This window comes from Impatiens glandulifera, chromosome 1 (assembly GCF_907164915.1).
Source record: "Impatiens glandulifera chromosome 1, dImpGla2.1, whole genome shotgun sequence".
Taxonomy (NCBI): domain Eukaryota; kingdom Viridiplantae; phylum Streptophyta; class Magnoliopsida; order Ericales; family Balsaminaceae; genus Impatiens; species Impatiens glandulifera.
Window position 1 is genome coordinate 138403844 of NC_061862.1, and position 23414 is coordinate 138427257.

Sequence of the window (23414 nt, forward strand, 5' to 3'; positions counted from 1 at the left end):
TGTTGACTTTAATTTTAAAATAACCCCAGCCAAGTTCGAGGAGATGAACATGGATTTATTCAGGAAGTGTATGAAAACGGTTGAAACATGCTTGAATGATGCAAAAATGGAGAAGAGCAGTGTAAATGATATTGTTCTAGTTGGTGGGTCTACTAGAATTCCAATAGTGTAGGAGCTTCTTAAGAAGTTCTTTAATGGCAAGAAATTTCAGAGTATCAACCCTGATGAGGCTGCAGTTGAAGCTGCCTTTTTGATTGGCGATGGAAATGAGAATGTTCAAGTTCTCGTACTTGGCTGAAGAACAATGAACTGGCGAAAGCGGACGAGTGTGAGAAGAAGATTCAGGAATTGAAAAGTGTATGCAACCCCATTCTTGGGGAGGCTGGTGGTGCTGGTTTTGGGGACCAGAGTTCTTTTTGTATGATGTTAATTGATTGCTGCTTGATAATTTAGGTTCGGGTTCTTTTTGTTAATTTTTAGTATGTAATTTGTTTGAAATAAACTTCCTTTTCTTAGTTTCATCTATTATGTGGTAAGTAATTGCAGATAAGTTGAGATATATTTTGAGCTATAGTTGGCTTGGCTTATCAACCAAGTCTAACTTGGCTATAAGTCTTGAGTTGTATGCATACAGTTTGTCCATATTTCATTTGAGATGTTTAATCCATAATTACTTCAATTGATGTTGATATCTTGTTTAATTAGTTTGTGCATTTTTTTTTAGTGTAAGAGCATCTTCTAAAGTTTAATTTTCTTATAAATTATCATGTTCTAACTACTGAAATCCATACTAGTTTAACTCACAACTTTTTTAACTTGAGCCTTGATTGATGGTTAATCATGTTCCAACTATAAAAGTCATAATATTTTATATATATATATATATATATATATATATATATAAATATAAATAGAGTTTATTACACATTCATAATTCTTCAACTAAATCGACGTGCTACCTTTCTCAGTGACATCCCACCATTCTTGTTTTATATAGTTCTTTTGAGAACTCGGGTTTATTCCTTGAATAAGATTATTAAAGCCCACGGCTAGAATAAAGTTTACAAAACCCCCAGTTACCATCCCAACTTTTTTATTGAAAATAAAATAGTTATAGGTTAAATAATTCTTTGTTTTCTTTTCTTAAAATAATGATTTCACAACAACAAAATATTAGTAAGTGAGCCCTATATAAAATTACTAACCTTCTTTAATTAATTAGAGAACAGAACACTAACAAGTTACAACAAAAGTAAATGCACACAAACTAACTAGAAACACTCAACAATAAAAACTTCACATCTGAGTAGTCCATATTCAATTGTTCAAGAACTATCACATCATCCAAACATGAAGGGGAAAAAGGCATCCGAGTGCTGCCTAGCCAATAGAAAACTGACAAACATCCAAACCATAAAGATGACGATGATGGAAAATGTCAACATTTGTTCAGCACTGAGGGTTTTCAGTCCACCAATGCCCATACGCATCGGTTGAGAACTGACATCTTCCTTACTCATAATCTGAACCGTTCTACCCTCCTGTATGGTGTCTACACTTGAATCATCCGTATCTGTTGAATCCGAACACCTTATACATGAACATGTCCCTCCCAGAAAAGAGGGTAGAGTCTGAAGGTATTCCGAGAGAACCTCTTGGTAGTTCTCTCCAATGATCCTTAGTTTTTGTTGTGTATTAGGACGAAGAACCTGCATATTCCCATACACAAAGATCATCAACGTGGAAGTACGAGGAGATTCAAAATAAAATAAATATGTTTATGATTGTTTATGAGAGGTGATGAAGTAACTTTATACCCGAAATAAGGTTTGTGTGATGACGCGTGCAACTGGAGGAAGCCTTGAGACAATTAGATAGCCAAGACGGTTTGGGTAGTGGTCTTGCAAAAGGATAGATAAAGATCTCATCATCTGCATGGGGAACCCAAATGGAGATAATCCCTCGCAATCCATCAAAACAGTTACTTGAGGATTTTCTGCATCGACCAAATGACAAACCCCGTATTCTATCTGGGAAACTGATCAGGAGCATAATATTATTCAGATTTCTCAGCATAAAACATCAGTTTTAACAACTTCCTAGCAAATCAGGTCCTAATCATTTAGTTAATCTAGGGGAAAAATCCCACTTTCATAACTTCCTCAGGACCATTTTAAGATGTCATTTGTATTGATTTTATAAAACAGCTCATAAAGTGAAACAATGCATAAAAGTTATTCTCCATCAATAAGTTCAAAACCAATAAGACAATCCATATTTCTCCATCAATAAGTTCAAAATCAATAAGACAATCCATATCCAATTTTTTAATCTGTTTTTATCCAGAAGACTGCAGTTCAAATTCGTTTTGGTACAAAAATCCAGTTCAATAATAGAATGGGTCTAATTTTTGGGTAGACCCATTCTTATCACCCCTAAAGAGGTTCCAACTGTTACAAACCAGCCTAGAGATTTAGGATTTGTAGAAAAAATATCTATGAGATGAAGGCCTAAGACTTTGAGAGAAATAATCCAGATTTAAGCTATCTCATTCCTTCCCCAAAATAATACATGCTCTTACTATTTATAAACCACTAACCTACTAACGTATTGTACTAATTACAGTCCCCTATACTACTTCTAATTACCATATTACTCCTATACTACTAATATATCCTAATATTACAGTTATAGAGCACTTCCAGTCAACTAAACATGGAGATTTCTAAGAGTATTCCTGTATCTAAGGGTATCAGCAATCAAGATAGCCTCGTGAGAAGAAAAAACTATCATAGATCAAATGCTATAATCCAAAAATAAGCTTGATTTGTTCAGACCCAAGGCAACGTAAATACTACAAGAACCATATTCTTCTAGCATTTTTTTTATAATCTTTGGGATGGGGATTCAATGATTCAGTTTCCAGCTTGTTAAAATAATCTTTGCATAGATCTATGTTTCAGGAAAGAAAGGGGAAAGCAGTGACAATTATAATGGCTTAAGTTTGGGAGGAAAGGGTCACGTTAAAAGGTGACCTGTTTTGTACCAATGTTTTGTCACAACTTTCGGTACAGAGAACATGCAGAAGGTGGGTGAAGTAGATAAGTACATTGAAAATGTCATGAATGAACAACATGAGAAATCGAAACTCAAAAGAGAGCAACAACACATTTCTTCGGATCAAACAAATGTTTTACTATGGAACCACCTTTCTCCGAGATGTTATGAGTTTACTTATATTTTAGAAGATTTTCTTGAACTCGTGACTACATATATCATGAATTGTACTTATTTGATTCTATTTCTATCATAGTCAATGAGACCTTGGCGTTGACTATGATTTTAGTAAAAAAAAATCAATTTCAAAAGAAAAAACAATGGCTTAAGCTTCATGTTTGAAATTCAAATAATTTGATCATCTCATTCATATCAGGTGTGTTTTGTTTCTTTAAGATAGAGAAGAATTTAAATGGTTAAGAATGGGACACCTGACCTTGTCTATAATTAACAAGAATAAAAAAAAAGTTCACATATGTACTACCCTATTAGGGAAAAAAACAGGTCAGGTTTTTTTATTAGAGTGATAAGGAAATAATACACATACCAACTGCCTTGGCAAAGTTATCCATGTCACTAAATCTCAATTTGGAGCAAGCAAGTCCAAGTCGAACGATAAGAGAAGGTCTTCTCTGCACATCACACCCATGCCAGAAGGCCAAATGTGACCAAGACTCAAGCTCCTCCGTTGAAAGAAAAGTGAAGTTCTGTCTCCACCGAATTGTCTTCTTGATAGATGCTACTAACCTTGGGAAGTCGCCATTTACAGAAGTATGAAATCTAGATATTTCATCTTCATTCAACCTGGAGTTAATCAATTCTCCGTGTTATGCTTTTCAACATTTGCACATAAAATTCATATCAAAAGAGAGCAACAAATGAATCAAACCAAGCCCTTGTAAACGTTTTATAGACCATCATAATATATTGTTGCACTAGTATATACAACAAACTATAAACTCCATATGTTTGTTTACACCACCTTATTATTAAAGCTTAAACAACTGCAAGGAAATTCTTTACTTATCAAATGCACTGGAATGCAAACTCTAACAATTGAAGGCTAAAATTGAAAAAGAAAGCAAGGACGTGACAATTTACCTATGTGGTAAGGAAATGCCCTGTTTCTCCAACTCGTTTTGAAGTTCTTGAAACCACGGTGGAGTAACAATTAAGGGAATATCAGCTCCAGACCTAAATGCAAGTATAACCATAAAAATTCAGCATAAGTAGGAGTTATAAGTTCTATAGGAAATTTAGAACTTAGAAGAGACTAGTCAGACTTTAATCACAGATTAAAGCAAGTTTTAACTAAAAAATACAGCATCATGAAACTATGATGATCTTAACAAGGAACATATGCAACAATGACAAGATAAACAAGTAAAAAAAATCCTTTTGTAACTCTATGAATAAATAACAGTGGAACTGAAGCAGCGTGAAGCATTCTATTCAAAGAATATTTAAAATTTAGGTTAATAGAAAAATTCAAAACCTAGATTAAGACAAGTGAAGGACTTCCAATCTGGCAGAAAAATAAAAAGAGGAACATAAAAGATAGGAAAGAGAAAAATAGATTGGTTCCTTTTTAAAAAAAACGAATTCATCAGTAATTTTGTCATTGTTTCAAAAGGAATTCAGTTCACAAGATTGTTTCAAAAGGAACATAAACAAATTCACAATATCATGAACTGATTGGTTTTAATTTTGGTGATTTTACAATGAGATTTTGATTGTGACAAAATACCAATTTCCAAATAGGCTCAAAAATTTGTACTTCAATAAATAGAAAAAGCAAAGGAACAACTGGTCACCTTATGTCTTCATTTGTCACTGGGGAAGATGGCTCCAAAGCTGTTTCAGAGCTCAACTGAGCATCCCCAGAATTCCCCCGTATTTGGTTTTTAGAATCTGACTTGGAGAATAATGTTGCAATAGAGAGGACCAGTAGAGGCCTTGATAGAGTCTATAAAGGTAACAAAAAACAATTGCATGAAGCATTTATTGTTTAGTTTCAGAACAAGTAATTTGAAAAATAAATAACTTGAAGAGTCGAAGATAGTTAACCAGAATTATCAGACATGAAGGATGCAGATTCTGCATCTCCTCTTAATCAATGTCTTTTATTCAAAACATGATTGATCATTTGCATGCTGCTTTACTCTACTAGTTTTTTTCCTCTTCTAAACTAAGCTTCATGAATCATATAGTTCAATTTTGAAGATAACGAAAAAATATTTGAGACAAAAATAACTAGTAAATATGATCGGGTGAAGCTCAAATTTATTACAATGTCCTTCAAAATACTTTTTCAATAAGAACTTAAGGGAATGTTGATCATATAATTTTGGCACTAATTTTATCTTAGCAAATTATGAATTATGTGATTCAAATTGATAGAAGAATGTTTAAGAGTTCGTACAGACATTTTCATATGGATGTTAAGACTAAATGAGAACTTGAAGCACACAAAAGGATATCTATGAATATCAGAACTAGTAAATAAGTATAAATAACAGAAAGTAAACTAACCTTCATGAATCCAACCAACGATTCAAAAGGCCTCCATTTTTGGATCCAGTTTAACGGTAGACAACAAAGAACTTGTGTTGCTTGAAGACCATGCCAAACAAACGGAAATTTCTCAAGTGAAAATCTTCTAAGAATCTCCAGAGACACAGTTTTGAGTACAAAGAATCCAATATCACCATCAGCAATGAACCTAAGCATATCTTGTCCCTTCAAAGCAACTCGCTTTGTTTTATGTGTTATCCCATTCAACTTTGAAGCAACTAAACAATTCTTTGACAGTTTGTTACTAATAGCCTTGGATTCCGATATTTCTTTAGAACGAATCATATGCACTTTGTCACCCATTAGACCAATTACAGACTTAAAGCTCCTTTATCCTTCCTAAATTAGTTATACATCAACATATATAATCTGGATCAAAACCCAGTATACAAAAAATGTACAAATAAACAATAGAATTATTTCAAGTCCCTGCAAAGAACATTCATCATCACCATCCCTAAATCAGAACTTTAGGACCAAAAGACAAAATTTTCTTTCAAGCCGTTCTTTAACTAAATAAAAGTTTTAAGAATCTTAATGAAATGTGAGTAACGAGATATCACAAGATGAAGTGATCAAGTTGAGAATATATCCTTGAATCCATTTTTGTTTCAATCAAATCCAGGAAAGAGACGAAAGTATCAAAATAGATGTTGGGTACCTGAATTACGACGTGGGTTACGGCTGAATAATCGAATAAAATTGAAAGCTTTAAGCTTTGAAAGGTGTAACGAGGAAATAGGCCGATTTAGGCCGTTTATCACGATGAGGCAAAGATTGCCGCGAGAATACTCTAGCAGGCCCTTTAGACTGCACCAGAGAGGAGAGAAAGAGACTTGTAATTTTAGTTTTGAAGAAAGTTTATTTTGACCAGAACTTGAGAAATATATTCATTTTGACCATTTATTATTTTTTTCAGTTTATACCCTACAAATGGCTTGGACAATTTGAAATTATCGTGATAACCAATCGAATTGTCTTATTTAGAACGGTTTTTTTTCAGTTTTATCGGTAGTTGATCGGGAATGATATTTGTATCTCTCAATCCGATCCGTCTCAATCTCAACTCAAACACTATAAACACAATTAAATATATAAAACACTAATATATTTATTTATTTATTATATTTTATAAGAGTTTTAAGTTTATTTCTCTGTAATAATATAATTTTTTTATATATTATAATATATATTATATTAAAAAATTCGTTTATTTATATAATTTATTTTTTTAAATATGGTATAAACGTACGCGGGAATTCTCGAAATCGAACGGGGCGGGGATGGTGGGGCGGGGATGATAGTAAAAAATTCCTTAAGTAAAAAACGGGACGAGAATGGTAGTAAAAAATCCCTTAAGTAAAAAACGGGACGAGGATGGTAAATACATTCATCGCCCTGAAACGCCTCATTGTCATCCCTAGCTTGAATCCTCATTTTGTTTTACACAAAAAAAAAAAAAAAAAAAAAAATTAATTTTAACTAAAAAAACAATTAAAAATAACTTTTACATAATTATATCTCAGTAAAATAAATAATAAGTTACAATAACTCATATCCACAAAATTATTTAAAAATAATAATAATTGAAAAGGACTTGTTAAGTGTGGATAAGGTTGTATAGTAAGAACAAAAACTCCTTATAGTCACAAGGCAAGTTCATCATGATCCAAATATTATAAAATATAGGACAAATGTTTGTTTTTCTATAAAATATTTATTTTAACTAGTATTTAGTTGTTTATTTAATTTATCCATTCATTTTATAAAAATACTTCAATGACTAATTATTTTTTTTTACGGGAAGTTAATATGACATTATCATCGTGATTTTACTTTAACTTAAAACGTTCAAAAGGTGTTAAGATTTTTATCATCCTAGTGTCGAACTATTTTTCGTATGAGCAAAAGAGTTTAACCACGAAGAAATGTATGAGATACAAACAAAGACGGACCAGTACTTAATTATAGTTAAGGTGAGTTTGAAAAATATTAAAATGAATTTAAATTTTTTTTGAATGGGGTTGAATAATTGAAAGAAAAAATTATAGATTTAAGAGTGGATGAACATAAGTTTAACCATTTTTTTAGATTTATAAAAAAAAACTAGTGAATAAAAATTAAAACAAAAAATTAAGGTGCTATGCACCTTTTCTACCATGAAAAATATATATTTTTTTCCGTCTATGTTCTTCCCAGTCGTAACCTAGATACACTCTGAAAGAGAATCATTCTTATATAATAAAATATTATAAAAAAATATGTTATAAAATCGAAATAAATTTAGTAAAATAAAATTTTAATTTCACAATTAAATATAATAAAATATTTCAAATTCGTAACGATAAAATAAATAAAAAATGTCTAACCAAAGAGTGATCACTACCAACATTTGCTAACAGCAAATAATTAATTTTTATTAAAAGACTTTCTTTTATATATATATATATTTATATTGAATGTAGGGTTCATATATATTATTAGTATGGACTTATAGAAAAAAAAATATTTAAAAATAATTTCAATTTTTTTAATAATTAAATAATAATATATAACTGAAAAAAAATTAATAAGATATTATTTAAAAAAAAAAGTCAATGTACCTAGCACGTAAATAATAATAATATTATTATATTTTGAAAATTAGAATATACTATTTTAATATTAATTATTTAAATAAAATAATTATTTATTATAAAATATAATTTGAATATAAAAAAATAAATAAATTTAAAAAATAAAAAATATTCATAAATTATAAAAATACTAAAAATCATATAAACAAAATTTATAACATAACTAAAATCCAAATATTCTTTCAAATCAAACATTTATATATATCTAACCTCTCTTCTTTCTTTCTCTCTTTTTCTCTCAAAAACAACACTTAAAAATCTTATAACATACTTATCACCTTCCTGAAAATTAATATATATATATGGATGAATTAGGGGTGGGCTTAAACCCACCTCAACCCTATGCTCATACGTCCCTAGATACAAAAACATGATTGAATATAATGAAATAGAGTCACTTTAAAATTCCTTTTTAAATGAGGCCTGAAAAGGAGACACTACAGAAAGTTATGGCGGAAGCTTTGAGTGGTCATGGGTTGAGACTTGAGAGCGAATAAATTTTATGAGATCAAATATCTGACTAATCTCGAACCATCATTGCCACTATGGTTTATGTTTCCATGACTTTACATATTAGAAAAGTATATTTTCAAATAATTGAGAAGTTCAACTCAAGTGTAACATCTATGTTAGTTATTTGTCTTACTAAATTAAAACAAGAAAACAACACTTGTTTAAATTTATCTAAACAACCATTCAATTGCTGAAAATTTAAACCATGCATACATGTGAACTTTGATCCCCTCTAAGCCAAATCAGGTGATGATAGCATCATTTAAAAATGAGTACAAGATGTATAAAAATATAGTTTATTGTTGAAATGAATTGATATGTAATTTTTAAAAAAGTATGAGATCTTTTTCATTATAACTGTACTGTTGAAAGAGTAATTTTATGAACTTTTATAAGAAAAAAAAAACATGAAGAAAATAATGGACACAATATATTTGAAATTAAGAAGATCACAAATTTGCCTACTTATAGAAAACTCATCATTCTTTTGTGTTTCAACAATTTTGGAAAATAAGATCCAAATTATGCGCAAAAAAACTCCCTTCAATTTATGATGGTCGAATATGTTCTCGATAGTAAAAAAGCTTACGTTGAAAGTGTTAAAATATAATAGAGTCTTGCGCAAAAGTAAATTAAAATAATAGCAACAAAACGTTGTCATTATAACTTCACTTCTACTTAACAAAAATTAAACTCGTATCATTGGGTCAATTAAACACGAATTCTTGTCCCTTGAATTACGTGATATATTTTATTTTGTCTTTAAGAATATGATTTTATCGAAAATAAGAAATTTATTCAAACTTGCAAGGACATTAAATATGTTGAGTGGACTAATCAAATTTAATTTTTTTGGGAATCAAATGGACTAATCAAATTGATTTGTACTAGTTAGGTATGTATCATAATAATTGGCTAAACAACTACCAAAGTTAATTCCCTGGACAGAGTCCATCAATTCTTGGATGGATAAAACTAAAAGAAAACTTTTTTGGGGCTAAATGGCCATCAATATTATATATATATATATAATATTTTTTTTTAAATTGTGTCCAGACAAGCTTTTCATACCCTTGACTAAATCTCTGAAGGAGTTCAAATAAAACAACTCACTGTAGAAACCTATTTCTTCATAACTAAATATAAAATATTGGTTTAAATAACAATAAACAATTTATTTTATTTTTAGAATGTTTGGTTCGACTTTTCCTTCGAAGTGAGACTAATCAACATACAAAACTTAAACAAGACGAGCTCAAACTCAAAACCTCATTGAGGTTGAGAATATCGACCTTTTGAGGTCGAGAATATCGACCTTTTTTGCCGCTATGTTAAAAAAAGGAGAAAACTATAAACTATTTTATCAAATACTATAATACATATATCCCTTTCTTATGTCATGTTAACTAACAAAGTACAAAGTAAACTTTTAAAGAATCCTGGCAAACTAGTAATATAACACTTGAATGACATGAGTGGAAGATGAAGAAGCCTTGTTATGTTACCACATTAGAGACAGAATGCTGAAGGGAAAAGTTCATGGAATTCTTTATTTTACATGGATGGCAACAAATGACTGCAATGAATTGACACAATGAAAGTGGACCACAATACCATCATAGGCAGACGGAAACAAAAAGCTTGGGGCTTAAGAGCTTAAGTGAGCTACCTATTTTCACAACATTTCTTGCGACTTCCTCACACATTGACTCACTTTCTTCCTGAAATCGTCCCTTCTATCTCTCCATTCTATCTGCAAAGTGCACAAAACTCAAGATTAGCCAACTACATGAGGATCATACAAGATAAAATCAGAAGCATGCACTATTAATAATATCTTTTCCTATTATTTTTTATGGGAGTTTTGGTTATGATAGATTTAGTATTACTCTTTATGGGAGTTTCAGTTATGATAGATTGAAGGTAGGGTTTCAAGTCCCACAAAATGATGACATATTCTTTGTAGTGAAAAGATGCAAATGAGGCGAGTTCTATAACTGTATCATAATGTTAAAATTAACATAGGCTATGGTCAAGCTCAAACATAAAGCTGACAGAACTTTTGATTCAGGCGGAATTGGAGCTAGTTTTGGAATTGCCACTCCAATTCAAAAATCCTTTGTTTGTTTGATGACTTAAAATAAGAAATTAACAATTCTAATGGAATCAAATATATATCATTTTTTAAGTTACAATTACATCCTTCCCACTTCAGAATTGTGATTCTATGATTTTTCTAAACATGAGAATTGTAATTCAATTTCAGTTCATATAAAATTAGAATCATAATGTTAGTTCCATTTCAAATTTCAATTATACACATCCAAACATTGGGTAAGGGAAGTCAATCAAAAGAAGAGTTATAAACAACACCAAGGACCAGGGGGACAAAAAAGTGATCCCAAAGAGAATCAATTTGGATAGGCTTTTATTGGAGATAATGGTGTTTGCCCCTTTGAAGTTTGTTTAGTTTTTTATTCTATCGTCTCAAACTCAATGTTGTTGGATCCCAACTTGCAAAATATTTTGATTTTCTTCCTTATCTAACTAAGACTCTTAACCCAGTTATTTTTTTTGTCAATTAGGCAATCTGAACTTTATTGTGGAAATTACCCTTTTCCCAAATTCCATTCTTTTCCCCCATTCCCCTAGCTCCCCCTCCATTCCATCTCCCCCGCTCAATTCACATAGATACTATTAACAGGAGAGAGGGAGATGCGAGAAAATGGTGGAGAGAAAAATGGCCAAATTGCACTTTATGCTAGAAAACTGCTGAGTCACCTTAGGACATTTCAACCTTTATATCCTCTCTCACTCACACTGTTTGGTGTGTGAGAGAGATGATACGAATTAGAACTAACTAAGAAAGAATTAAGGCAATTGCACCACAAGCTGCCAGCACGAGGCTATATACTACATGAAGAAGCAAAATCCCTTTTGTAATAAGTGGAAAACTAGTTCGCATATATGAGTAAGAAGTCATTTGTCAATCAAAATGTAGGACCAACATTAGAGAATCCAATACTTACAGCAGCTTCTACATTTGCAGGGGACTCATCATTAGGACTTGAAAGCATTGATATGATACTAAGAACTATGCTCTCAACCTGCAAGTTCAACAAGTCAATTATGATAAACATAAAATATATAAAAAGAAAATAGTAGACTATTACACTAATAAGCAGAATAAGCATTAAAACTGCCCACACTATACCGCTAGCACATTGTAGCAACAATAATAAATCAAAATTCATGTTAAATCAGTTCAACAGCCTAAATCCCTTAAAACAATCAAAAACATTTCTCCATGTCATTTTGATACAAGAATATGATACTTAGGATTTTGAAGGGTCAACCACACAAAGACATGTGCCCCACGTGGTTGGATATTTAATAGTAATAGATAATATGGAAGCCAAAAGAATATTACAATGAAGATTTATTAGGAAAAAACCATTTACAATTATCCTTGATTGACAGAAGAGATTGGCTGATTGATTATATGCAAGATTCAAATTATATTCATTCCTTTTATGCAAATATGTAATACAACTTCTATCATTATAAATATATCTTGGCCGAGAGGGTAATGCCAACATATAATATGCTGCTTGTGTAATTTATTTACACTAAAATGTATAATATATATAGTGATACAACTTGTAGGGAATATTTACAAAAAAAGGAATATAATTTGAATTCATTGAATCTGGTATATAATAATCAGCGGGAGAATCATCTTGTCAATCAAGGATAATTACAAATGGTTCCTTCCTTATAAATCTTTCCTGACAAGTCTTCCTTTGACTTTTCCTTATAAATCTTCTTTTGACTTTCATATTTCCATACATGTTAATAATTTTGAACAAATCAGTCAAATACAAGCACAAACGTACAACTTGGAGTTAAACTAGGGAGAAACAAGTAACTGAAATCCTGGAATGCTGAAGCCAAAGGGTGTAGTAGTGTGCTTTACTCAACACAAATTCTCAAATTTATATCCTTACTTGGCCATGAAACCTATAAACAATTTCCAATCCCAATTAGATGTAAATGTCAAAGATAGGAATTGGGCTAGTCATATCATTATTAGTTTATTTAAATGTTAAAGTTTGTTTAATAAATTTGTTATGAGGGCAACTTCTAATAATACAAATAGTGTTTACAACTCTTAAGTCAAGTTGATTGGTAAGTATTTCATTTTCTTTCAGAAACTAAATGTGATACTGATCCAGGAGAAAAAATCTGCAACACAAAACACAAGCAGTCCTACAGAAATCTAAACAAATGAAACAGAAATTAGGTTTGAATAACATCTTCCAAATTATTTCTTTGAACTATCAAACCACGCCGTCATAAAGTGATACAAAAAGAGTTTTCTAAAGTGCAAAAAAGACTTTAGCAAGAAGATAGAATAAGAAGGACCACGTTTTTTTTTATTAAATGAATGTGTATGACTATATAATATAACATAAAATAACAAGCAGCTATTAATATACCGTATGAACTGGAGACCAGCGTTCACTTGCAAGCTCGTAGCCACTTGGGTCATCACCAGGGGGATGAAGGATAGAGATGCATACTTTTCCATCAGCATATACTGTAGATGCATTATGTCAGGTCAATCATTTAACTAAACAAAGGATAGACAGTAATAAATAGGAGTAAATGACAAACCATTTGGATGCCATACTTCTGAGGTAAATTTCACTGTCGGTGGGCTGTTTGGATAATTTTGTGGAAAAGACATAATTGCATTAAAAAATCCACCATCACTGCAGGAGTGCAAATAAACTTGGGTAAGTTCACAATACAAACTAAAATGAATGTCACTCTCCAAGAAAAACATACTCTCTACTCCCGATTTGATGAGATCCTTAAGGTTTTGGTGTGAGTTTTAAGGAGAGATACTATAAAACTATTTTGGACCAAAATGTCCTTAAAAAGGTCAACAAGTGATAAAAAAAAGTAATTATTATAATGATGTTGATTGATATTGGGGTTGATAAGAGAAAAAAATAAATTTATAGAAAAATTTAAAAAGTATATGACGATAGTTTGAAGATTATGAAAATTTATGGACAGTTGAAAGAATTGACCCAATAGATTATAAATTGAGACCTAATTTTAAAAATAAAACGTTCCATAAATTGAGACAATGAGTATTTTTTAGAATTGGTCAACATAAAATACAACAATTTGATGGTGCACTACCAATCACGTCCCATAGTAGGAAAATCCCAAAATTACCATTCCATCCTAACACAATTACAAACATAACACCACGGGCAATGGATATTAACAAAGACACTACAGCTTATGTATATAACATCAAAACATTTCGCAAAAGGATGTTTCTTCTCACCAACTTCACAAGTCTCAAATTAAACAACAGTATGAAGAGAAAACAATAGGAGATGTGTATTTAATCACATCAAGACTGCAAATCAAAAAACATGGAATTATACCCAAATCTGATAGAATGAAATAAAACTAATTCATATAGGTATAAAATAGATCCAGAGACAAACATTAAGTGTCCATAAATCTCTATCTCAGGATTATGAAAACTATACCCTTTTCTAGATAGTAATGAACAAACTAATCTGCTTCAAAACCTTACATGTGATTCCCAAAAAATGAGGGGTTACAAAACTCCTCTCACACCCACATGAAAACAGATCAAAAGATAGACAAATTTCATATAACACACCTAAATAAGACAATCAAGATTTTCTTCAAATTGAAAAGAAATACAAGGATTTGATCTTTTACCCTGTTCAATAAATAACTAGAGAAAAGAGAGGAAAAAAGAAAAAGAAAAAGAAGACTTACTATAAGGTATCTGGAGGCCCAATAATGGTGACGCTCCATTCGAACAAATTGTTTTCATTGACCAATCCGGCCGAAAATCCATCAACGGGATGTTTACATAGATCTGTGAATGTAAGTTTAAGGGTATGTCGATTAATCAAACATCAAACCCTAGAGAAGTAGAACGAAAGAGATTTTTAAGAAAAGAGGACGAAAGAGGGTGATACCTTTGAGTTGTTTTTGTAGAAGAAGAGTTGCTTGGGGAGAGGCCATTGGAGTATAGACAGCAAAATCAAGATTCTGCAAACGAGCCGAAAGAGGGTGGACGGAAGAAGAAGAAGAAAGCCCTTGGAATTTTGGCTTTGTATATTGTCTCTATTGTTTAGAGGGGTTAGGAATAGAAGGTTAGGAATGAACTTAGGTGACTAAAAGGTTTAAATGCTTTTTGCTACCAATTTTTATAGTTGAAAACTCAAATATATGATTTTTTTTTTTAAAACAAAAATGGACAACGGATTAAGTTTGTAACCGCAAACACACTTAATCATTTAATCACACGTAGAACTTGTCGTCTGACGGACTCGAACCCAAAAATTAGGGTTGGTATCCACCACTTTTTATCGCTAGACTAAAAGAGGGATCAAATATATGAATTTTGTGACATGAGTTATTGGACTTTTCCACTTGATTAAAAAAAATTTATATTAAAGAATTTGTAACAAAGATATAGAAAGCTGAATTTTCAGATAGGTTACGGAATTCTTGTTACGGTATTATCTGTTCTTTTTAAAGGGAGGGGTAAAATAGTCATATTTAACTCTTTGGAGAAAACAAATTCCGTGATAGAGATTCCTTTCTAGATAGAAAGTGTCTATCTATGTCTATTTACCTTGTTTTTTTATCTAGTTTTTTTTAAGAATAATAAATATGATTATAGTCAAATAATTTAGTTTGATATTTTTTTAAATAAATTATTTATTTTGGTTTTTTTCCAACTTATTCAAAAGTTTTAATAGTTTTTTTTTGTGTGTTTGATTCTTACTCTAATTAAAAAATATATTGTGTAGGCAGGTAAATTAAAACCTCCTTCTTTGATAATTTGATAAGGAATGAACATTATTTTAATAATTCTATGAAGCTTTCTACTTTAAACTAGTTTAATGGGAAGAATAATTGTGAGATCAGGTTAACCACCCTTAAATTGAAACAAATTCATAATTGAAAATCAATTATAATTGGAGTAGTTAATCCCCATTATAATTCAAAAGAAAAAACATGTGTGGAAACTTCTAGATCAGGATTTGGATATGAAGTGAGTGTCAATGTAGTTGGATGAGATACAAACACTTTTAGAAATAATATTTTAGTTTAAATATATGTATATATATTTTTTAATTATTATTTAATATACCTAGAATAAAATCACAATATTTAATAACTACTCTTTTCAGGTGGGCTTTAAGTCTACCCCTGCTTTTTAAAATTTATTTGATTATATATATATATATATATATATATATATATAATCAAATAAATTCAAAAATATGTAAACAGTGTCAAAAAGAGGCCATCCTATCAATTCAAATTCATATTTCCTAATTCTTAATTCTTCTATAGTTAATTTATACCTAATACCATACCTATATTATTTTATTTCACTAATTCCATATTCTACTAATTATTTCCATCTAAATTAATAATACTTATTTTTTTAATTTTTTACTTAGGTAAAATATATTCCTTTCTTAACATTTTTTCTAATTTTCTCTTAGTTTAATATTTTAAATTAGTATTATCATTAATTTAATTGTATATAATATTTATAATTATTTTTATGTATATTTGAATTTATATTGAAGTATACGCTCGAAAATTTATAAGTTAACATTAATTAATTTTTATTATATTTTTTAATTATTGGCGCCTTTAATTATTTGATGAAAATATTTACTTTATTTTTTTCCTTTAGTTTGGTAATTCTTACATCAATTGTTCAATAAAATACTCAATTAATTTTAATAGTGAGTTTATCTTAAAATTTAATACAAACATAGTTGGATAGTTTAACATTCAATTATTTATTTAAAAGATATTTTATAATAAATTATATATAAGTATATAAAAAATAAACCATCAACTTGAAAAAAAAACATTGATGTCTTTATTTTAAAAAATCATCAAATTAGTGAAAACTCCGTCCAAATGCTCTAAAATTCAAAATCAATTAAGTAAAAGTCTTTCAATTTTTTTAGTTGCGTAAACAATTTATCAAAAGTGGACAATCAAGGTTAACTAAATTGATTAATATTTTTTAACATGTTTTTACTCTTACAATTGAACGAACATTTCAACACTAAAGAAGATAATACGAAACTTTACAATAAAATAGAGGATGATTTTATTATCGACTACTTGACTCTCTATATTTAACGAGATTTAGCTAATTCTATAAATATAGATTTTATTTTAGATGAGTTTTATATTTTAAAATCTCGATCACCTCAACTTTATAGCAACTTTTATACTATTTAAATTCAAGCCGACCCCAACACGAATTTCTAGTTCCGTCCATGCTCTTTTCCAATGTCCACCCAACTTTATTATATATATATCATTTTTCTTAAGATTAAAATTAAAATTAAAATTAAAATTAAAATTAAGATTAAGATTAAAATTAACATTAAGATTAAAATTAAAATTAAGATTAAGATGTACATATTTAAAAATATATATTATATAGATATACAATCTTAACTAAATTTGTTAGACAAAAGTTAATTCTATAAATATTTAATTCTTAGTTTTGAAATCCCAAATGACATTTAATTTTCAAGAGTTTTCAAATGTCTTCGTGTTTTTGATCCAAAATTGGATGTTTTTCGTCCAACCAAGGCCACAATTCATCATAGTCACAAAGACTCACAAATCGAATTTCATAGGTGAAAAAAGATTGAAAAAAAAAACCATAAGAATTTAGGTATGTCCCTTTGCTCTAAAGAAAATTAGAGAAAATATGAATTGGTTAGCCAATTTTCACGGGCTAAATCTCGAACGCTTAATTTTTCTCGACCCGTGCGGTCCTAGATTAGTATTGCCACAATGCTAACTAGTCAACCTGTTTGAAAATGCAAGAAGAAAACTTTAGAGTGAGAGTGAGAGCTTGGAGAATAAGATTGTATTCAATTACTTGGTGCTTGACTTAATGACCAAGGCTTATTTATATACAAGGGATGGGATCATTCTAGATACTCCTTTATCCTAGGTCTTTCTAGAGACTTCTAATATTTAATTACATTTAGCAAGTCCTAGAGAATTCTAAAGACATCTTTCAACTTATTTACATTAAGGACTTCCTAGAGAATTCTAGAGAATTCCTTGGAAGGAAAGACATAGGAAATTCTAGAACATTCTAGAGAGCTTTCTAGATAATTCCCTTTTGTGGGCTGATTTTTCCATCCAACTTAAGTGGGCCGTGACATACTCCCCCACCTAAGTCGTGGACGTCCTCGTCTCGACCTTAGACCGATACTCTTCAATCTTCTGCCTGAATTGCCATAAGTGATCTTCACTTTCCCAGCTACTCTCGGCATCTGGTAGACCTTTCCATCGTACGAAGTACTCGGTGTAAGGTGGAACGCCCCTCCTTCTTATCTCCCTATGGGATATGATTTCTTCGATGTCTTTGTCGAAGGAGATGGTGACGGCAGTTGCTGCCCGATTTGATTCTCCTTGTCTGACATCCTCTTCATCTTTGTGGAACGGCTTGAGTTTGCTCACATGGAATACCAGATGGATTTTTAGTTTGGGTGGCAGATCTAGCTGATAGGAGACATTACCTACACGCCGCACAATTTCAAACGGTCCCTCGTATCTTCTCACTAGCCCCTTGTGCACAGACCGGAGGGACTTAAATTGTTGCGGGAGAAATTTCACCATTACTCGGTCTCCCTCCTTGAACTCGACTGCCCGCCTCTTTAGATCCACCCATTTCTTCATCTTCTTTATTGCTTTATCTAAAGATGCCCGAGTAAGATCCGCTTCCTCCTCGAAGGATTTAGCGAATGTGAAGGCAGCCGGACTTTGACCCACGTATCTTGTGGCCAAATTATGCGGAGTGGATGGTTGTCTCCCCATCACGAGTTAGAACGGACTTCTTCCGGTCGATTCACTTTTCTGCAAGTTGTATGAGAATTGCTTCGTGTCCAAAAGTTTTGTCTAGTCTCTTTGGTTGGCGCTCACGTAGTGTCTCAAATACAACTCCAGTAAGACATTGACTCTCTCGGTCTACCCATCAGTTTGGGGGTGGAAGCTGGTCGAGAATGCTAGATTGGTCCCCAATAACTTAAACAACTCGGACCAAAACTTCCCGGTGAAGCGGGGATCCCGGTCGCTCACGATCGTCTTTGGGACTCCCCAATATTTCACGATATTCTTTAGGAACAACTTGGCTGTTTCGACGGCTGTGACATCAGGTGGTGCCGGAATGAAAGTGCCATACTTTGAGAATCGGTCTACCACCACTATGATTGAACCGAACCCCTCCGACTTTGGCAATGTTGTGATATAATCCATTGAAACACTTTCGAATGGATATTCCGACACTGGTAAGGGTTGGAGTAATCCACCTGGTTGTTGCTGCTCAACCTTGTCTTGTTGGCACACAAGACATGTTCGCACATAGGCCTCCACGTCTTCCCGCATCCTGGGCCAGTAATATGAATCCTCCATTAGGGCCATGGTACGATGCATTCCAAGGTGTCCAGCCCATTTTGAATCATGACACTCCTTTAGAACATCACGTCGCAAGCTTCCCCTTTTGGGCACGAACACCCGTTTCCCTTTCGTAAGGAGCAACCCGTCTTCGACCCAAAACCTTCGGGTCTTGCCACTTTGAGCAAATTCCATCATGTCATGCGCGTTGGGATCTTTCTCTAGACCCTCTCGTATGCGTTCCCTTATGTTGGTCTCGGGTTAGCTAATGGCGGCCAGCTCCGCCTTACGGCTTAGTGCATCAGCTACACGATTGGTGACCCCATGCCTGTACTCCAATGTGTAGTTGAACTCCGCTAAAAATTCTTGCCACCTAGCTTGCTTTGGTGTGAGCTTCTTCTACGCCTGGAAGTAGCTAGTGGCAATGTTGTCTGTCCTGACCTTGAACTTACTACCGAGCAAGTAATGCCTCCATGTGCGTAGGTAATGCACGACCGCTGTCATCTCTTTCTCATGAATAGTGTATCGACGTTCTGTGTCATTCAGCTTCCGGCTCTCAAATGCAATAGGGTGCCCCTCTTGCATCAATACACCTCCAATGGCGAAGTCAGATGCATTGGTCTGGACTTCGTATTCCTTAGTGTGGTCGGGCAGTGCTAACACATGTTGTTTTGTAACTTCGGCCTTGAGCCCCTCGAAGGCCTCCACGTACCGCTCGTCCCAGCTCCATGCTCGGTCCTTCTTCAATAGGTCGGTCAGGGGTGCAGCAATCTTTGAGTACCCTTTTATGAACTTCCGGTAGTAGTTCACCAAGCCAAGAAAAGACCGAAGTTGGGGCACATTTTTGGGCGGCTCCCATTCTCGAATGGCCTTGACCTTGGCCTCATCCATCATGATGCACCTGGACTTCACACGATGACCCAGGAACATCACCTCATCCTGGGCGAATGAGCACTTTTCTAGCTTTGCGTATAACTCGTTCTCCCGCAAGGCCTGGAAAACCAATCTCAAGTGTTCCATGTGCTCATGCAACGTGGGTGAGTATACAACAATATCGTCGAGATAGACTACCACAAACTTATCTAAGTAAGGGTGGAAAACCTTGTTCATTAGAGTGAAAAACGTGACCGGTGCATTCGTAAGGCCAAAAGGCATAACAAGGAATTCATACGATCCATACCTGGTTACCATAGCGGTCTTGGGCTCATCTCCCTTGGCTATTCGCACTTGCCAATAACCGGATCATAAGTCTATCTTTGAGAACCACTTGGCTTCCCCAAGTTGGTCAAACAACTCACCAATGAGAGGTATCGGGTACTTGTTCCGGACAGTGAGTTTGTTCAGCGCTCTATAGTCCACGCACATCCTCAACGACCCATCGTGTTTCTTCTGAAATAGCACCGGGGCACCGTAGGGCGATTTGGATGGTTGGATCATGCCGGCGTCTAGCAGCTCCTTCAACTGCTTCTACAACTCCTTCAACTCGGGCGGTGCCATCCGATAGGGCGTGCGCGATGGTGGCATAACATCGGTCACCAACTCGATCTTGTGGTCCACGTCCCGTTCTGGTGGTAGTGTCCTTGGGAGTTCGTTGGGCATCACGTCTTTGAACTCCTCCAGCACCGCTTGAACCTCCTTGGGTATCTCCCCTTTTCCTTTGGACTCGTCCTCATTATCCACAATAGGAAAAGCCACAAACGTCTCTTCACAGCGTTTCAGACCTCGGCTGAATTGCATTGCCGAGAGTATTCATTTCCCCTCTGATTCTCTCTTTGCTGGTATGACACTAGTCTTCTCGTAGTCCAAGATAATTAGAGAATCAGAGTAAGGAATAATACGAGCACGTACCTGGTCGAACCATCGCAGTCCCAACACTATGTCGTAATCATCCATAGGGACTACGGTGAAAGAGACCACTCCCTTTCAGTCTCCGATCTGAGTTGGTACGCTCTTCGCCTCCCCGACCACCGGTTTGGCTATTGTATTGACCGACTTGATGGTCCCCTTTGTTGGGTTGATGCTGAGACCCAACGCATTGGCCACCCCCTCGCACATGAAGTTGTGAGTGGCACCCGTGTCGACTAGTGCTTTGACGCGCTTTCCTCCGATCAAGGCCTCCACGAACATTGAGCCCTTCTTTGTTCCCTTGACCGGTTCCACCACACTAGTCTTGACCGCATCAAGCAGTTTTAGGGATCCCATTTGAGTCCCTTCTTCTTCTTCTTCGGCTGGCTCGGTCCCTTGCACAACTGCAACCTTCTTTCCTTTGAACGGGCACATAAATTTCAAATGGTTAGTAGCACCGCAAATATGACAAGCTCTTGGCTTACCCGATTCTTCGGCTTGCTTCCCCGAGTTGCTGTTTGGATGCCACTTCTTGGATGGGCGGTCTCCCCCACCTTTCTCCTTATTCTCCTTGCTAGACTTCGGCCTATCCGTGGACACTTTCAGCTCGATCAGTCTTTCCGCGACCGCAATGGCTTCAGAAACATTATGCACTTTGGCCCTCTAGAGCTCTAGTTGTGCCCATGTCTTAAGGCCGTTGACGAATGTGAACAGGGCCTATTGTTCGGTGAGACTTGGCAACTCGAGCACCAGTTCTTAGAACTCCTTCACGTACTCCTTGATGGACTTGTTGTGCACGAGTTGGCTTAGTCGTTTCCGAGCTTCAAAATCCGCATTTTCTGGGAAAAATTGGCGTTTGAACTCGGCCTTGAAATCTTCCCAAGTCTCCATTCGTAATGAGCCACGTTCAATGTCCGTTTCACGCCTCCTCCACCATAGAAGCGCCATGTCTACTAGAAAGAAAGGTGCTGTATCCAACTTAGTTCGATCATCGAGTATGTTGGACGCCCGAAAGTACCTTTCCACGTTCCAAAGGAAGTCTTCAACTTCCCTTGCACTCCTCGAACCCTTAAATGGAGTCGGCTTGGGAACATCCATCTGATGAGGTGCCACACCTCGAAGTTCCCCTCCATTCAAGCCAATCCGGGCTTCGACCGCCTCTAACCTTCCCATCATCTCCCTCCGGAAGGCGTTGATCATCGTTTGGAGTTCACCCCGAACTGTTTGTAGTTTACCTCGGACTGTTGCGAGAACCTTGTTCTGAATAGCATTGACATCACCTCGAACCACTCCAAGCACTTCATCCTGAATGCCACGATTCGAGTTGTTATTGATGCCCATGACTTCATTCTCCAATTTTTCACTTGCCTCGTCCAATGTCGCCACCTTGTTGGCCACCGTGCTGAACACCTCGAGAGCTTCTTGATGCTCGCTCATGCTTTCCTCAAGCCGGGTCACCCGCGCTTCCATGACAGCATTTCTCTCAACGGACCTTCCCCTCTTGGGTGCCTTGTCCTTTTGTTCGCCGGTCGGAACCTTCGTGACGTTTGATCTTGAATCCATTTCTTGCAACGTGAATGCGGAAGTATGAAACGCTTGCTCTGATACCACTTGTCACGGGCTAAATATCGAACGCTTGATTTTACTCGACTCGTGCGGTCCTAAATTAGTACTGCCACAATTCTAACTAGTCAACCTGTTTGAAAATGCAAAAAGGAAACTTTAGAGTGAGAGCTTGGAGAATAAGATTGCATTCAATTACTTGGTGCTTGGCTTAATGACCAAGGCTTGTTTATATACAAGGGAGGAGATCATTCTAGATACTCATTTATCCTAGGTCTTTCTAGAGACTTCTAATATTTAATTACATTTAGCAAGTCCTAGAGAATTCTAGAGACATCTTTCAACTTATTTACATTAAGGACTTCTTAGAGAATTCTAGAGAATTTATTGGAAGGAAAGATCTAGGAACTTCTAGAACATTCTAGAGAGCTTTCTAGATAATTCTCTTTTGTGGGCTGATTTTTCCATCCAATTTAAGTAGGTCGTGACACAATGCTCACATCCAATTCAATCTCCTCATGCAACTAATATAAATCACAGTAACTCATATTTACATTCATTCTTTGATACTTGGAAGGAAGTATACATGGGTGGGTGGGATTAAGTTTAACCAAACAAAAATGTCTAAATTAAAAATAGCTACCAAATTTGCAAGTGTCTAAATAAAAAAATAAAAATAGCACTGTATTAGTTATTCAATAA

General features: G+C 34.1%; 2 protein-coding genes across 3 annotated transcripts; both read right to left on the bottom strand.

The window, feature by feature from the left end:
• Window positions 1-1190: 1190 nt before the first annotated feature.
• On the bottom strand, window positions 1191-6473 carry LOC124919898 (phosphatidylinositol/phosphatidylcholine transfer protein SFH4-like). 2 transcript variants are annotated; one of them, XM_047460265.1, is made up of 7 exons: window positions 6293-6473; window positions 5590-5966; window positions 4872-5023; window positions 4159-4251; window positions 3605-3861; window positions 1818-2038; window positions 1191-1709 (listed from the first exon to the last, which is right to left on the bottom strand). In XM_047460265.1, exons 2-7 carry the CDS (start codon window positions 5932-5934, stop codon window positions 1341-1343), a joined length of 1437 nt encoding a protein of 478 aa, XP_047316221.1. In that variant the 5' UTR covers window positions 5935-5966; window positions 6293-6473; the 3' UTR covers window positions 1191-1340. The 2 variants fall into 2 exon arrangements, with proteins under 2 accessions (XP_047316221.1, XP_047316220.1); XM_047460264.1 differs by having other exon boundaries at window positions 5590-5970.
• A 3747-nt stretch (window positions 6474-10220) lies between these two features.
• LOC124941161 (ubiquitin-conjugating enzyme E2 7-like) lies at window positions 10221-14988 on the bottom strand. Its single transcript, XM_047481440.1, has 6 exons — window positions 14822-14988; window positions 14616-14718; window positions 13458-13555; window positions 13280-13380; window positions 11810-11887; window positions 10221-10533 (listed from the first exon to the last, which is right to left on the bottom strand). The coding sequence occupies exons 1-6, from the start codon at window positions 14865-14867 to the stop codon at window positions 10456-10458; spliced, it is 504 nt and encodes a 167-aa protein (XP_047337396.1). The 5' UTR covers window positions 14868-14988; the 3' UTR covers window positions 10221-10455.
• Window positions 14989-23414: the final 8426 nt, after the last annotated feature.